The 16,326-nt window shown below is 38.4% G+C and overlaps 2 protein-coding genes across 6 annotated transcripts; both read left to right on the forward strand.

The window, feature by feature from the left end:
- Positions 1-808: 808 nt before the first annotated feature.
- siglec15l (sialic acid binding Ig-like lectin 15, like) lies at positions 809-4,454 on the forward strand. 5 transcript variants are annotated; one of them, XM_051721050.1, is made up of 7 exons: positions 810-1,002; positions 1,153-1,536; positions 2,451-2,798; positions 3,318-3,345; positions 3,455-3,543; positions 3,719-3,777; positions 3,970-4,100. In XM_051721050.1, exons 1-6 carry the CDS (start codon positions 939-941, stop codon positions 3,742-3,744), a joined length of 939 nt encoding a protein of 312 aa, XP_051577010.1. In that variant the 5' UTR covers positions 810-938; the 3' UTR covers positions 3,745-3,777; positions 3,970-4,100. The 5 variants fall into 5 exon arrangements, 4 of the variants coding, with proteins under 4 accessions (XP_051577011.1, XP_051577010.1, XP_051577013.1 ...); XM_051721051.1 differs by having other exon boundaries at positions 809-1,002; positions 3,719-4,454; XR_007899494.1 differs by having other exon boundaries at positions 3,455-3,777; positions 3,970-4,059.
- A 2,347-nt stretch (positions 4,455-6,801) lies between these two features.
- Positions 6,802-9,905, forward strand: LOC127454527 (CKLF-like MARVEL transmembrane domain-containing protein 7). The gene is made up of 5 exons (XM_051721822.1): positions 6,802-7,059; positions 8,259-8,435; positions 8,605-8,703; positions 8,968-9,049; positions 9,288-9,905. The coding sequence occupies exons 1-5, from the start codon at positions 6,949-6,951 to the stop codon at positions 9,299-9,301; spliced, it is 483 nt and encodes a 160-aa protein (XP_051577782.1). The 5' UTR covers positions 6,802-6,948; the 3' UTR covers positions 9,302-9,905.
- Positions 9,906-16,326: the final 6,421 nt, after the last annotated feature.

The raw sequence follows: 16,326 nt of genomic DNA on the forward strand, positions 1-16,326 counted from the left end.
TATTATATTATATTATATTATATTATAACTGTATCTTTTGTACTTTTGTATAAAAGTGACAAGAATCCTGATGAAGAGATGATGTGATGCTAATTCTTTAAAAATACTTTAAAAATCCAATTCACACAAAACAATCAATTGAATAAACCTCTACTATGATGAACATGCTTCCGAATATTTAGAAAAAATAAATGTTGGTTTAATTATTTTGGAGTAATCCTTTTTTATTGTTCCTACGAAAAAAAGAAAAAAAAAACATTAATTTGAACATTTTATTATTTTTTACAATATTTTTTTAAATATTAAACTCTTTTGTCCACCAAATCATAGTTAGGTCGGTGGTGTAACCACCATGCAGGTTATCATGTGACAAGAACACCATAAAACAGAGAGGACCCCTTTAAACCCTCATAAATCTTGATGTTTAAATATTAGAGATATTTTGACATTTTTATAAAGCCCAAGCAAACTTCTTGATACTTGTGACATTTTAAAGTCATTAAATCAGTTTTTATAGCAAATGTTATAAATGTTTTTCAAAAATGTATTAAACCAACATGGACACAAAGATTACATTTTTATGAACCTGACACTTAAAATAGAATAGATTTTAAAAGATTTCTCATTTTTGTCACCTTGGACAACCTTATTTGTAACTGACCTGTATACAGAAGGCCCTGTTTATAATTAACAGTAGTATGCTGCATGAAAAAAATGCTGGTGATGGAGGAATTGTTTCCAGCCTCTTTACAGTATATATTGAAACGTAAAAAAAATGTAACAAAGGATCGTTCAACAGAAAGTACCTTACTTACCAGTTCACTAATAGCTATTTTGGTGACAACACAAGCACATGGTTCCTTCTTTTAGTCATAGCTTACCCTCTTTTTAAGTCAACATACCTTCATTTTAGAGTGCCTGTCTGTGAGACTGTTGGAATGTTCTCTCTGAAGATGCAAGAGTTTTTGCTTGGTTTACTTTCTTTAATTTTTAATTTCAAAGGTAACATTTTTCACATTTAAAAAGCAAGAATGAAACTAATTATAAGAGAAAGAAAATCAAAGTAAAGTTAAACAATAAATGTAACCATTGAGAACAAGTGCAGGATTTCTTTTTTTTAAGTACTGGTCAACGCTTTCTTCTCATCTGCAGGTTCAACATGTTCATCACGCTGGTCGATGACTGTGCAGGCTCAGGTCAACGTCTCCATGGGTCAAAGGGTGGTTCTCCCCTGTGTCTTCACACATCCAAAACAAAATAATTACACCAGCAACATCAATGTCAGTTGGATGCAGGATAGCTATAAAAACCCACCTTTTTTTAAGTGCATTTTCTGGAACAACACAAATGGGCAAGACAACTGCTCTGATGCCAGACCACCAAAGCGATTCTTTCTTCATGGTAACCCCAGAAAAGGTGACATTTCCTTGGGTATCACTAACTTGCAATTTACTGATACCAAACAGTACTTCTGCAGGGTGGAGTTGAAATATGATAGTTTCCTGAACACGACTGGCACATTGCTTCATATCACTGGTGAGAGAGGGACTGAGATTTATTCTGCATATGAATAAATAAAAGAAATCTGTACTGTCTGCTGTCTTGAAACTACAACTACAAGTATTGGGGCACTTATAACACTTAAAAATGTATGGCAGGGTTCCTACACATTTTGACCAATGAAAGTCCTTGAATTTTCCAATGGTGTGTGTTTAGTAAATACTGATTTTTTAAACAATTTTCTATGGATTGCACTCACAAAGTGCATTTAAATAAAATATTTTATAGTTGTGAACATATATATATATTTATTTTTTATTATTTTACTGATAGAAATTTCCATTACTTTTTACTTTTTACATGACTAAAATTGCCTGATATTTCCAGGTTTTCCATGACAGTGGGAACCCGGCAATGAACTTCATTACACAAAATGTATCACAAAAATATCAAACCAAGTTGCATGTGCAATCAAAGAATGCCATATCTTTTCTCAGAACTAACTCTCCTTCTTTGCCCACTTGTGTAATTACTTTTAGCTAACTTGTCCCACGGTGATTACTGTACATATCTATGAACATGTTCCTCTAAGGCTGACAACCAGAAGGCATCCAGATGTCTTAATTTTAAATAGCATATTGTGTATTGTTTTATCATTTAAAAGCTATCAAACTTCTTTTACTTAAAGATTTTGTTTGAAAAATGTGTTTGTGATATCTTCTTTTAAAATAAAATGCCACTTGGTTTGATATTATATCTGATGCAATGACATTCATATACAGTATTAATATGTGTGACTTAAGTGTCCAAATATTTTTGGGGGTCAGTGTAAATACAGATGAAATGACTGATGCTGTCATTGTTGTGCTGTGTGTGTGTGTGTGTGTGTGTGTGTGTGTGTGTGTGTGTGTGTGTGTGTGTGTGTGTGTGTGTGAATGTTCACTGTGTAGCTCCAGCACAGATCATCAGCTTGGACCTGGACTCAGAGGCCACAGATCAGAGTGGGATGCTGACATGTATTGCTCAAGGGAAACCTTTGCCAGATGTGAAATGGTCCTCTTCATCTGGCTCCTTGAAAGATGTTCCCAAAAATAGAAATGACTACAGCAACTTCATAGTCATTAGTTCAGTCCCCTTCTCTGACCAGGATGTGTACACTTGCCAGGCTGTGAACTTACTTGGCCGGGCTGAGAGAACATATCCTCCAAAGGATTCTGGTCTTCTGTTGTGGTTTAGTGCTCTGGGATCTTTGCTGTTGCTTGGCATTGTGGTGTTTGTTGTTGTTATGATAACAAGACGTAAGTACACTGTAAAATCTAATTAGTCTAATTAGAACTAAAACTATCTAAATTTTTTAATAACATGTATTATATTTCTCCATATGTACCATTGTCTTGACCAAACATACATAATTTATTCAAGCGAAAGGACTTATAGGTATTCCACACAGCCGCAATTTTGTACTTGATAATTTTGAGTTAGTTGTACTTGAATTCAGAGTTTAAAGAATGTATATATTTGAGTTATGATTCCAAAATGTGACATTTCAAGTACTGTTAGTACTAACCCTAACACTAACACTTTGTTGTTTTATTAATGACAATGTTCAAGCCAAATCTATGCCCTTGGGTAACTTAATTAAAGTAGTAAGAATAGTAAAAAATACAGCTTAAGTTGAGTCAACATTTTTTTCTTAATTTTAGATAACTATTAGTATTTACAGTGTACCAGTCTTTTTGAGCTTTGATAAGCATATTTAGGATTTTCTAAGCTATCATTGTGATCTGCTGTATGTGTAATTTTTTTCCCCCCAAAAGGACGATGTTCGCAGAGAGCCGTGCAACAGTAAGACTGAATGTTATTCCTTTACATTGTCAACTGAAAAAGTGCATCTGTAGTACAAAACATTTTTCACATATTGAAAAAACATGTTGCCTGTTGTTTCATTTTCCAGGCACATGGAAAATGTACAGACAGGTAAAACCTCCACTGATCAAGACAATGACACACCAGTCTATGCCAATGTCAAATGTTACCCTGTTGGTGAGTATAAAGATGCAAAGCTTATTTAATTGTACAGTTGATTTTGTTTAACATTAAACTGAGGATGTAATAAATTGCAGTCATTATACTGAAACACATACAGTATAATGGAGAAATAAATCAGATTATATATGTCAACATTATTATGTTCTTAAATGATAATGTTCCTTACTAGGTGCGAAAATGAACGATGTCAAGTGAACTCAATCATCGTAGCTGAGTCCACAATGAAATGTAAATGATTATTAATAAATGTTATTCCATTACCTTAAATTAATTGTCACTACTAGAGAAACTGAACATGGAACTTTGAGTATTGTGGATTATTATATTAATAGTTTTCATTTCCCTTTTTTCTTTATGCTTTTTTAAATGAACACACTACAGTGGTATAATACTGCTTTTTTTCTGTCTTTTTTTGACAAGATGATACACATTTATTACTACCAGCAGCACCAGTGAGCAAGGGCAGAGTTAGGGGGTCTCCTTCCTTCGGTCAGATGACACGAACGAAACCACCAACACCCCTTTCTGAAAGTGAAAGTTGAGATTTAGAGTAAAAAAGGACTTAAATATTTATCTGTTTCTCACCCCCACCTATCATATCGCTTCTGAAGATATGGATTTAACCACTGGAGTCATATGGATTACTTTTATGTTTCCTTTATGTGATTTTTGGAGCTACAAAGGTCTGATCACCATTCACTTGAATTATAATGAACTGAGATATTCTTCTAAAAATCTTTGTTTGTGTTCAACAGAAGAAAGAAAGTCAAACACATCTGGGATGGCATAAGCATATGTAAATGTTGAGAGAATTTTCATTTTTGGGGTCAGCTTTGTTAACCTTTACGTGCATGTATATATGTGTATTCATTTGAGGTTTGTTTTCAGAGTCTGAATCAACGTATGGAACCATAATAAATTAATTTGTGATCTTAAATGGTTTAATTCTCTTCCTAAACTTTCTTAAAAAGTTCTTTTTTTTTTCTTTTTTTTTTTTTTTTTATGCCAGTAGTGGTAACTACCATCAATAACCACAATTTCAACACTTTTTTTGTGTGGGTGGATTCCCACAATGATGTTAATACATATCCTGTGTGATTTGGCAAGGGCCCCAGCCAGTGGCTGAGAGTAAGAGAAAGTTAGTCTTCATTTTCGATAGCATCTTTGTTTGTGGTGGAAAATGTTCACCCATTCATGATGAAATTATTTAAAGCTACACTATGTACCTTTTTTTTTTGTCAAAAAATAACAAAATGTTATTAATGAACAAAATCAACAAAAATTAGTGCAACAAAAATCCATCTTCCAAGCATGGGGACGGATTTCGCAGTGTTGATGTCATGTCCATACACAGAGAAAAAGCGAGGCGCTTGCGGTGTGGGAATAGTGTGAACCTGAAAGTTTGTTGTCACAACAAATGAGAAAAATTTACCATGGATCATTCAAAATGGCAAACTTCCGGGTGATCACCGGATGTAAAAACAAAGAAACCCCAAACAGAGCAGAGTCTTCAAGCAAAAAGGGAAAGCGACAGACTCCATAATAAAACCTGAATCAACAACGGCTTTTCAGAGGTGATGACAACTGAAAGGATGAAAAAGCGACCCAGAGATGTTTTTTCTTACTCAACAGGTAAAATATTTTATTATATATATATATATATATATATATATATATATATATATAATTTTTATTGATATGGTTTATGTATAGTTGTGTAATCACACACACACACATACACCTGTGTGTGTGTAGTGAAATACAATAATTATACTGTAATCGGTGCAGAACTTTTCTCTTGCTAGCACACGTGTGTATTTTTCTTTATAACGGCAATAATTTATATCAATAAATCCTTTAGTCCTAGGCTTGCCAAGGACATGAGAGTCTTGAAATTATGTTGACCACTGGTTGGTAACAATGACAATCTATAAATTTGTTACTACTGTGGTCTGTTTGGCCAGAATATCCTGCAGTTATAAAAACTTTACAACGTTTGACCTTATCAGACTAGCAATCATTATGTCTAATGTTAACGAATGTTGCCTAACTTTTGTAACATCATTTATTTCAAAACATCAATGTTTCCAATAAGTCAAAACAACAGCATAAGATATGCCACTTACCTGCTCAGATGACTTGTATTTGGATATCCGTCTTTTCCTTTCTTTCATTGTTTATTTGTCCATTCGCTCTGATAAGATGTCCTGTATCCAGTGTACCTCGAACCACATTCATCTGCGCAGAGGAGCAGAGCCGAAGCACAACCAAAACAATGTTCTTCTGCAAGACACATGCAGTTTTATTTTTTAACTGCTAGGGGGCCAAAAGTTACATAGTGTAGCTTTATATAAATCGGTTTAACAGCTGTCTGGCTGTTTCCAACATGTGAAGTAAGCTATCATGTGTAACGTTCTTTAAACATGTATATATATATATATATATATATATATATATATATATATATATATATATATATATATATAATATAAATATATATTTTATAAATTATATATAAATATAAATATATATATACTTTTAAGGTTTTAAAATAATCTTGACCACAAATCCAAATTATAACCACAAATTTTAAATGAAATAGTTTAGTGCTGCTATTTTAGTCCCTCTTATTGTGACACACACACACAGAGAGAGAGAGAGAAAGAGAGAGAGAGAGAGAGAGAGAGAATAACAACAGAGTAGCATGGCAAGCAGCATCAAACCGGGCTTTTTAATGGGCGGGGCTTGGCGGCCCATAAGTTGTTCCTACTTGGTCAGACACGACTGGTTTGAATAATAATTGTTCTGTTTTAAACCTTCACATTTTATTTTCAATTCAATTGCTATTACAATTTCTCAGTGTTACGATTATACGGTGAAAAGTACTACCCAGACCTCTACTGAACTAGCACGTGGACGGCGTTGTCACGTGTATCTGTTACTTTTCTCAGCGATGATCAGAATTGACCAATCGCAGTCGTTTGTCAATACAAACTTTTACATTTTAGGCTACTTAATAATTTTATAAAGATTGCTGTGGTAGATTTACATTTGTATATCTGGTACCAATCTTTGTATTTATTAGATTTAACAACATAGGTTTACTCTATAAATATCTCCACTAAGACAAAAACGTCTAGAGGTTTGAATGTCCCTCAAAGGAGGATTGAGGTTTTTGAGCCTCAATGCGCACCTTGTGGACAAAGGCAACTTTGTGTCCCGTATGAAAAAGGTTACTGTAAAGAGTTATTAACTTTACCCAATGGTCACACCCTGATGCGGTGTTTCAAACACTGACTCAACCATTTGTCCCCAGTTGAGCTGCTTTATATAGCCTTTTTTTTTTTTTTAATGATTTTCTAAAGTGCGCTTTCACGTTAGATTTATAAATATATCACAATGTCTCACACTGTTGTGACTACTACTACTACTACATCACCATCGGATGGAGGATTTTGCAACATCGGTTATGCGCGTTCATATCAAGGATTACTGAAAATTGGGCAAGTGGTAAGAGAAAGTTATACTTCCGTCACATCATTTATATCATGCTGTAAGATTAGTTAATGAATATAATCCCAAGCAGACAGATGTTTTTTTTTTGTTTTTTTTTTTACACGTAGATTAAGATGATTATTTTACAAGAGTGCCATCATTTGCTGATTAACGGAACTTTCCACTGAATTTATTTGCTTGAGTGCACAGCAAATGTATTTTTATTGGGGGAAATGCTGAAAATGTCCCGATAAGTTAAATAAATCTAAATAATAATAATAATAATAATAAATACACAATTAACAAAAATGCCAAAAGTACCATGATACCACCATGTACCATAGTACCAACATGGTTTTGGACATTACTATGGTGCCATGCTACAGTATATATATATATATATATATATATATATATATATATATATTCTCTTTTTATTTTTATTCTATTTTATTATTATTATCTCTGTCTTGTTGTTGTATTGCTTGTGCATTGGAAGCTTCTGTCACCAAGACAAATTCCTTGTATGTGTAAGCATACTTGGCAATAAAGCTCATTCTGATTCTGATATCAGAGTATCATGGCATTACCATCTTATACCATCATCGCACCATGGTACTGGTACTTACAAAGGACTCTTTTTGTGTGGGGAACATCCTCAAAAGCGGAAAAAAAGGTTCATAAAGAGTCTCAATTATGTATTTATTCACTACTTAGAATGGCTGTTATATTTTAGGGTTTGTTTTAGTGTGTGTGTGTGTGTGTGTATGTTTGTGTGTTGAAGTCGGGGGTTGGGTGGCTAACAAGCAGGGATAATTTGTTAACACTCACACACCCCGGACGCTCAGGAACAACTGGCTGCTAAAATGGACACAGTGATGAGAGAGATTTGCGCTGCTACTCTGCAGCATGTGGGGCCTCAATGAAGGGCCCAACAGAATTAACCCCAATAAATGTAATATTCAACATATCAGTTGGCCTCACTTTCAATACTGATAAAAATGTGTTTATATATTTACAAAATGAAAATATAAAAAATGATATAATATTAAAAAAAAAAAATAAAAAGGAAAAAGATTTGTTATTCTGTGTTATACTGAGAAAATCATTTTGTCACTTCTGTTGTTATATTTCTGTCAGAGTACTCACATTAGTATTTGACTGAAGGATAAAAGGTGTAGTTAAATTTGTTTAATTTAATTTTGTTTGAACAGGTAACCCTTCTGATTGCCTTCCTATGTGTGCACTGTGAAAAGCGATGGACCGATTACTCTGCATTTCGGTACTTTGAGGTGGTCACCGTGTGGTTCCTCATTGTCTTCCTCATCTTTTTCTTGATGTACATGATGAGACTTCAAAGCAAAATCGCATGCATTAACTGGACATTGACGGTAAGGCAGCACAGTTCTTGACCACTCTTTTTTAAAACAAAATGTATTATTTTGCTCAATGACTGAGAGCGTTGTTTAGCTACTTTCTGTTACATTTCAATGATATATATATATATATATATATATATATATATATATATATATACTGACTCATGCCGTTCTTTTACAGGAGTTTTTACATTATGCTGTGGGAGGTATCCTAGTCTTCATTGCCTCTATAGTTGCGGCTGTGAAGAGTCATGGGATCTCAGCTTTAGTCGCTGGATCTGTGAGTGCCCTTTTGTGTTTGCAATATGTGCAGTGCATGCTGCTGACTGGCCAGGGATAAACACACAGCCCTCTTGTGTAAGGAAGAGGAAACAGGAAGTGCATATCTGTAATTCTGAATCACATGGTGCACGAGTTATTGGGAGGTGCTTGAAATCTTATAAAGGTCTATTTTGGCATCAAAGACAAATACAGTTATATGTGCAGAATACTGTTTCTATCTTACCTGCTACTAATGCCTCTGTTTTTACATAAACCTTCACAGGTGTTTGGTTTTATGGCTACTTTTCTCATTGCAATCAGTATATGGACCTCTTATAAGGTCACTTGTGGCTCTCAACCTACTGGTGAGTCTGTTTTACATAAATTGAGAAATATATATATATATATATATATATATATATATATATATATATATAGTTCATATATAAAAGTAAATTGTGTAATATAAAAATCCTTTTTTATGCAGGAGGAAAGAAATAATAAAAAACAATGTTAAAATAGGCTGAACACTAGTAGATTGACTCAGAATTTGCTCAGTTTTATTGCATGTTTTTTTAATTTCCTCTTAACATTCTTCCAAAGGTGCCGCAGTGTAAGATGACGAAGACACAGTCTTATCAGCAGGAAGTAGCGAGGAAAATTCTTCGTTTGTTCTAGATCTATGATTGGTGCTTTAAGGACCTGAAAGGGACAATGTTGTACATGCTGTATTCAAGAGCAAATTTCTTTTCATCAAAACTTAAATGCCTTAATAATCTAATTGTCTCTTATCTCATCCTGCTCAGTGCTGGGACCATACTTTGACATACATGAATACATACATGAATTTTGCAGCTCTAAGTGGTTTATTTGTAGAGCAAACTGGTATATTTTGGTATATTTATCTAAAATGTCTGTAGCTAAACGGACATTTATCCACAAGAATGTTTACATCATTTATTTGACAGCATATCATGTGGTGTAGATTTGATTCAGCGACTGCATTTACAGAAGGTTTTGGCTGAAGTGAGGTGTTCATGAAGTTTTGATGCAGACTCAAAGTATTGTTGCAAGAGTTGAAGTGTATTTTTGCTTTTCACAGAATCCATATATTATTATAATATGCACCAGTACTGTAAAGTTTAAAGAATGTATTTTTGGCTTTCTGAGTGTAAGTCACATTGTTTTGTACACTGTGCTATAAAAAGTATTTACTTCTAATATTGTGTTACCTTCTCTTTTTCCAAATTAAAATGAACATCCAAAGAGACTAACTATAACTAAACTACAACTGCCTCCACTGCTTAAGGAAGAATTTGGGACTCAGATCACGTGGTAATACATTAGATAATCATTTAAAACGGTAGGTACTGTTTTATGTAACCAATACAATTTTTGAATAATTATTCCAAAATGTTATTTGTTGCATGGTAATAAAACAGTAAATGCAGTTTTAAATTAATCATCCTATTACTATTTAGTCAATGTGACTTTTCTTTGTAGCAAAATGATGTGGTAGGCATGCTACCCATTTATATTTACATTTAAAGCATTTAGCAGATGCATTTATCCAGAGCAGCATGTACTTACAGGTAAGTAGGTGTTTCAGTGCTAGTTACTAGGAAAAATAGCCTAGAACTAGCAAAACACTAACCCTTTCCAAGGGAATGCCTTGAAAACAGAAAGGAGGGAATGCACATTTAATATGTATACTTTGTTAAGGTAATAAATCATTTGGAAATGCTTTCACTTTGGTTGTTATAACACTGCTATAAGGTGGAAAGGAAAATATGAAGGAATACATTCCTTAGTGAAAAATCATGCCGAATATATGAAGGTTAGGAAATATCTGAAGGGAAGTGCAAGATGGCGATTGCATTCCAGCTAATATGGAAACATGACTCATGCACATCCTGAATACTCATTCAAGCACTGTTTATTGTCCAGCAAAGTCAGTGTGAAAGCTTTCCCAATGGCTCAAATCTGATTTATAGCATTTCATCATGGTGCTCGGTTGTTGTAATTGATTTCTTAAGTTCAGCATGTCAATTACATGCCTGACTAAACAAGACCAAAAAAGAACAGCGTAGAACTGTGCAGACTTCTGTTTAGAAGTCAGTTTTGACTACTTCAAAGTAGGTCATCCCAAATGTATGTATAGTCCAAAATGTCTGCAAAAGAGGTAGCGGTTGAGTTGTAACAGAGGGAGAAAGATACTGAGTTTCTCACAATGGTGGCTAAATATGTACAGAATTGCAACTATGCAATCACACACAAACCCCACCGTGCCCACAAAATGTCATTACATGTTGCGATCTCTAAATGGAGGCGGAATCTCCAAAAGAGGGTGGAGATACTCCATAAGGGGGCAGGGTTACTCCAAAAGGGGGTTGCACCAACTCCAAAAGGGGGCATCAGTTCCACTCACGCTTAAGGTTAGGGGCTTCTTATATCTTTGCTGGTGGTTTGAAGTTCCCGCCCTGTTTTGGGGATCTTCCTGCAGCTCTTCTTGAAAGAGTTGGGTTGCCAACTGTTGAAACACCCCTGGCATCGTGTCCTGTATTTAAGTGGCAAAATACTTGAAGCGGCACAAATACTCGAGGAGCCCCTAATGCCCCTGTTGAACGGCAAAACGCGTGTCCCGTATTGAAAACGGCAAAATGCTCAAGGGGAAAGATCCCCCATTCCCACATCGGAAACGTATGTCCCATATGAAGTGTAATTATGCTCAAACGTCCCATATACGCAAATCTAGGAAATAGCAAAAACTCTGGTGTTGTTAATAGCCTACCCTTCAGAATATAACCATAAAAACTCCTAGCCTCTGATTTAATTATTTAAACAACCTAAAGGGATCATGACGTGAGGAAAAAAATGTTCCTTGATCTTTTGACATATAAGAGGTCATTGTACTATAAAAACATACTGTAAGTTTCAGAACTGATCACTTCCTCCTTAATAGATATAGAGCATTTATTTAAACCAAGCTGCAAAATGGTTCATTTGGAATTCGTGGAACTTTACATCACAAGGACCAAATACATCTGCATATGCAATGCCTATTTTTCCATCATTGCACCCTTGGACCCGCCCACTGATGCTCAGTCAGTCCCACAGCAGGTGAAGAGGAGAGAGATGGGCATGTCATGGGAGATTCATCCAAAGTGGACTTACACAGAACACCTTCATGTGCCTGTCTGGATTTAAATGTTTTTCTACATAAACGTGCACTAGATGAACAGCTTTGACTGTTATCATACATCTCACGCTGCTTTTAAAAGACGCAATGTCAAGTTATAACTCTAAAATGGAGACCCCATTGTGTTTCATTCAGCTGCACTGTCTTGCTGTTGTGCTATTTGGAAGGCACGCTGGACCGTTTTTGCACCCATCTATACTATTTTTAATTGCTGTTTTTTTGTAAACATGCACTTGATGGACGTCTTTAATCATTTTGATACATTTTCGACGATGTGTGCCACGTTTTAAAAGTGTCTCATTCTGCTGCTGCCACTGACTGAGAGAAACAAATGCCCTTCTGTGTGTAAACAAACTGGGAAAATGTGAGATGTGAAGACCAGCGTCTCTGCTTTGGCCTGTTGAAGTCAGTTGAAGCACCCAACATCACCATGGATTGAATTACGTTTGTGCATTCAGAAGATTTCAGTGTTAATTGCTTGTGAAACAGTCACAACAGTTCAATCTCACACCCCACACTCACTCTGAACTTCACTTGACACAAACACCAACACCTCCTGCACTTAAGATTTTTGAAGATGAAGTGAGCCGGGTCTTTTGGAAACAAAAGACAAGGAAAGCTTCAGGCCCAGATGGCGTCTCACAAGCGTGTCTTCGATCCTGTGCAAACAGCTGGCTCCCATCTTCACACAGATCTTCAATAGATCACTGGAGCAGTGTGAAGTCCCATGCTGCTTCAAATGCACAATCATTATTCCTGTCCCAAAGAAACCAAAAATCACAGGACTTAATGACTACAGACCTGTCGCCCTGACGTCTGTGGTCATGAAATCATTTGAGAGACTGGTGTTGGCCCACCTGAAGAACATCACTGAACCCTTTCTAGATCCCCTTCAATTTGCTTATCAAGCAAACAGGTCTGTGGATGATGCAGTCAACATGGGATTGCATCATATCCTGCAACATCTGGACAGACCAGGGACATATGCAAGGATCCTTTTTGTGGACTTCAGTTCAGCTTTCAACACCATCATCCCAGCTATTCTCTGGACTAAACTACACCAACTCTCTGTTCCCCATGTCTGTCTGTCAGTGGATTACCAGCTTTCTGACGGACAGGCAGCAGCTTGTGAGACAGGGGAAACTCACTTCCAGCACCTGTACAATCAGCACTGGTGCCCCCCAGGGATGTGTGCTCTCCCCACTACTCTTCTCCCTCTACACCAATGACTGCATCACCAAGGACCCCTCTGTCAAGCTCCTGAAGTTTGCAGACGACACCAATGTCATCGGCCTCATCCAAGGTGACGATGAGTCTGCATACAGAAGGGAGGTTGAACAGCTGGCTGTCTGGTGCAGTCAAAACAAGCTTGAGCTGAACACGCTCAACACATTGACTCCATTGTGAAAAAGGCCCAGCAGAGGATGTACTTCCTTTGCCAGTTGAGGAAGTTCAACCTGCCACAGGTGCTGCTGATACAGTTCTACTCAGCAGTCATATGGACTCAAGATGGCGCCGAGTATGGCTGCTGCGTTGCGAGCTCCGACACAACATAGTAGTGTTTTGTTTGTTTTGTTCACAATTCTTATGTTTTTTGTCTTGGATGTTGTCTGCCTTATTGTCTATGACAGACAAACACTTTTGGACATTGGTTCAGCAATTTCACACCGTAAACCGGACTTCAAATTTCTCAATGCCGACCCGCTGTTTACAAACACGCAAGCGGAGCCCTTTGTCTGGGCAGTCCGGACGCGGAAACGCAAAAGGAAAAGAGGAAACAGAGCCGGCGTTCTCATCAGAGTAAGACGCCACACAAATCGACCCCCGCTACCCACTATTTTACTGGCAAATGATCAGTCTCTGGATAACAAGCTCTGCGAGCTGAAAGCGCGGATCTCTTTCCAACGAGAGACGAGGGACTGCTGCATTATCTGCCTTACGGAAACTTGGATGTCTGCGGAGATTCCAGACTCAGCCATTGAACCCGCGGGGTTCTCCGTGCACCGAGCGGACAGAGCGAAAGACCTCTCAGGTAAAAGCAGAGGTGGTGGTGTATGTTTTATGATCAACAACTCCTGGTGTGTTCAGAGGAACGTACATTCTATCAAGTCTTTCTGCTCTCCTGATCTGGAATTTCTCATGCTTCTGTGTCGACCATTCTGGCTACCGAGGAAATTCACAGCGGTCATTATCACAGCTGTGTACATTCCCCCACAAGCCGACACAGACCGGGTACTCAAGGAACTGTATGGGATTATAAGTGAGCAGGAAACCGCGCACCCTGAGGCCACGTTCATTGTGACCGGGGACTTTAATAAAGCCAGTTTAAAATCAGTCGCACCAAAATACCACCAGCACATTAGTTTCAACACATGAGGGGACCGGGTTTTGGACCATTGCTACTCTCCCTTCCGGGATGGCTACAAATCCCTCCCCCGCCCACCATATGGCAAATCGAATCACTCTTCCATTCTACTTCTGCCCGCTTACAGGCAGAAACTGAAACAGGAAGCACCCACTCTCAGAACGATCCAGTGCTGGTCGGACCAATCAGACTCTACACTACAGGACTGTTTTGATCACACGGACTGGGAGATGTTCCGGTCCGCCTCTGATGACGACATCGAGCTTTACACTGATAGCGTAATGTGTTTCATCAAAAAGTGCGTGGAGGACGTGGTTCCGACCAGAACAACACGGATCTATCTGAACCAGAAACCATGGATAAATAACGATGTTCGCGCGGCACTTAATGCGCGGACCTCCGCTTTTAATTCCGGGAACGCAGAGGAGCATAAACAAGCCAGCTGTGCCCTCTGAAAAACTATCAGAACAGCAAAACGCCAGTACAGGAGCAAGATTGAAGGACAGTTTAACACCACCAACTCTAGAAGCATGTGGCAGGGAATTAACATCATCACGGACTTTAAAGGGAATAAAAACTCCACCATGAACACCGCTGCCTCTCTCCCGGATGAGCTAAATACTTTTTATGCTCGTTTTGAGGGAAATAACACCGCCCTCGCGGAGAGAGCTCTCGCGGCCGAAGCTCCAGAGGTTAATTCACTCTCTGTCTCTGTAGCGGATGTAACCCGATCCTTCCGACAGGTGAATATCCGCAAAGCCGCGGGTCCAGATGGCATTCCGGGCCGTGTCATCAGAGCGTGCGCGAACCAGCTGGCTGGTGTTTTTACAGACATTTTCAACCTTTCCCTCTCTTTGTCTGTAGTCCCCACATGCTTTAAAACATCCACCATTGTGCCTGTTCCAAAGCAATCAAAAATAACTTGCTTAAATGACTGGCGTCCTGTTGCTCTGACCCCCATCATCAGCAAATGCTTTGAGAGACTAATCAGAGATTACATCTGCTCTGTGCTGCCTCTCTCTCTTGACCCATTGCAGTTTGCTTACCGCAACAACTGCTCCACTGATGATGCCATTGCATCTACAATACACACTGCTCTCTCCCACCTGGAAAAAAAGAACACTTATGTGAGAATGCTGTTTGTAGACTACAGCTCAGCATTCAACACCATAGTGCCCTCCAAGCTAGATGAGAAACTCCGGGCTCTGGGCTTAAACAGCTCGCTGTGCAGCTGGATCCTGGACTTCCTGTCAAGCAGACGCCAGGTGGTTAGAATAGGCAGCAACATCTCCTCATCACTAACCCTCAACACTGGAGCCCCACAGGGCTGTGTTCTCAGCCCACTACTGTATTCCCTGTACACACATGACTGTGTGGCAACACATAGCTCCAATACCATCATTAAGTTTGCTGATGACACGACGGTGGTAGGTCTGATCACTGACAATGATGAAGCAGCCTACAGAGAGGAGGTGCACACTCTGACACACTGGTGTCAGGAGCACAACCTCTCCCTCAACGTCAGTAAGACAAAGGAGCTTGTGGTGGACTTCAGAAGAAAGGACAGAGAACACAGTCCCATCACCATCAATAGAGCACCAGTGGAGAGAGTCAGCAGCTTCAAGTTCCTGGGTGTCCACATCACTGAGGAACTCGCATGGTCCATCCACACTGAAGTCGTTGCGAAGAAGGCTCATCAGAGCCTCTTCTTCCTGAGACGGCTGAGGAAGTTTGGAATGAACCGCCACATCCTCACACAGTTCTACACCTGCACTGTAGAGAGCATCCTGACTGGCTGCATCTCCGCCTGGTACGGCAATAGCACCGCCCACAACCGCAAAGCACTGCAAAGGGTGGTGCGAACTGCTAGACACATCATCGGAGGTGAGCTTCCCTCCCTCCAGGAAATATATACAAGGCAGTGTGTGAAAAAAGCTCGGAGGATCATCAGAGACTCCAGCCACTCGAGCCACGGGCTGTTCTCACTGCTACCATCAGGCAGGCGGTATCGCAGCATCAGGACCCGCACCAGCCGTCTCCATGACAGCTTCTTCCCCCAAGCAATCAGACTTCTGAAC

The sequence above is a fragment of the Myxocyprinus asiaticus genome, chromosome 16 (assembly GCF_019703515.2).
Source record: "Myxocyprinus asiaticus isolate MX2 ecotype Aquarium Trade chromosome 16, UBuf_Myxa_2, whole genome shotgun sequence".
NCBI lineage: Eukaryota > Metazoa > Chordata > Actinopteri > Cypriniformes > Catostomidae > Myxocyprinus > Myxocyprinus asiaticus.

What these genes read in the sequence shown, in the direction of transcription:
- siglec15l (XM_051721049.1), top strand. Translation starts at nt 939, where the DNA reads ATGTTCTCTCTGAAGATGCAAGAGTTTTTGCTTGGTTTACTTTCTTTA. An exon ending in TCGCAGAGAGCCGTGCAACA is followed by an intron (nt 3,346 to 3,454) that starts GTAAGACTGAAT and finishes TTCATTTTCCAG; the next exon opens with GCACATGGAAAATGTACAGA. An exon ending in TGTCAAATGTTACCCTGTTG is followed by an intron (nt 3,544 to 3,969) that starts GTGAGTATAAAG and finishes TTTTTTGACAAG; the next exon opens with ATGATACACATTTATTACTA.
- LOC127454527 (XM_051721822.1), top strand. Translation starts at nt 6,949, where the DNA reads ATGTCTCACACTGTTGTGACTACTACTACTACTACATCACCATCGGAT. An exon ending in TACTGAAAATTGGGCAAGTG is followed by an intron (nt 7,060 to 8,258) that starts GTAAGAGAAAGT and finishes TTGTTTGAACAG; the next exon opens with GTAACCCTTCTGATTGCCTT. An exon ending in GCATTAACTGGACATTGACG is followed by an intron (nt 8,436 to 8,604) that starts GTAAGGCAGCAC and finishes GTTCTTTTACAG; the next exon opens with GAGTTTTTACATTATGCTGT.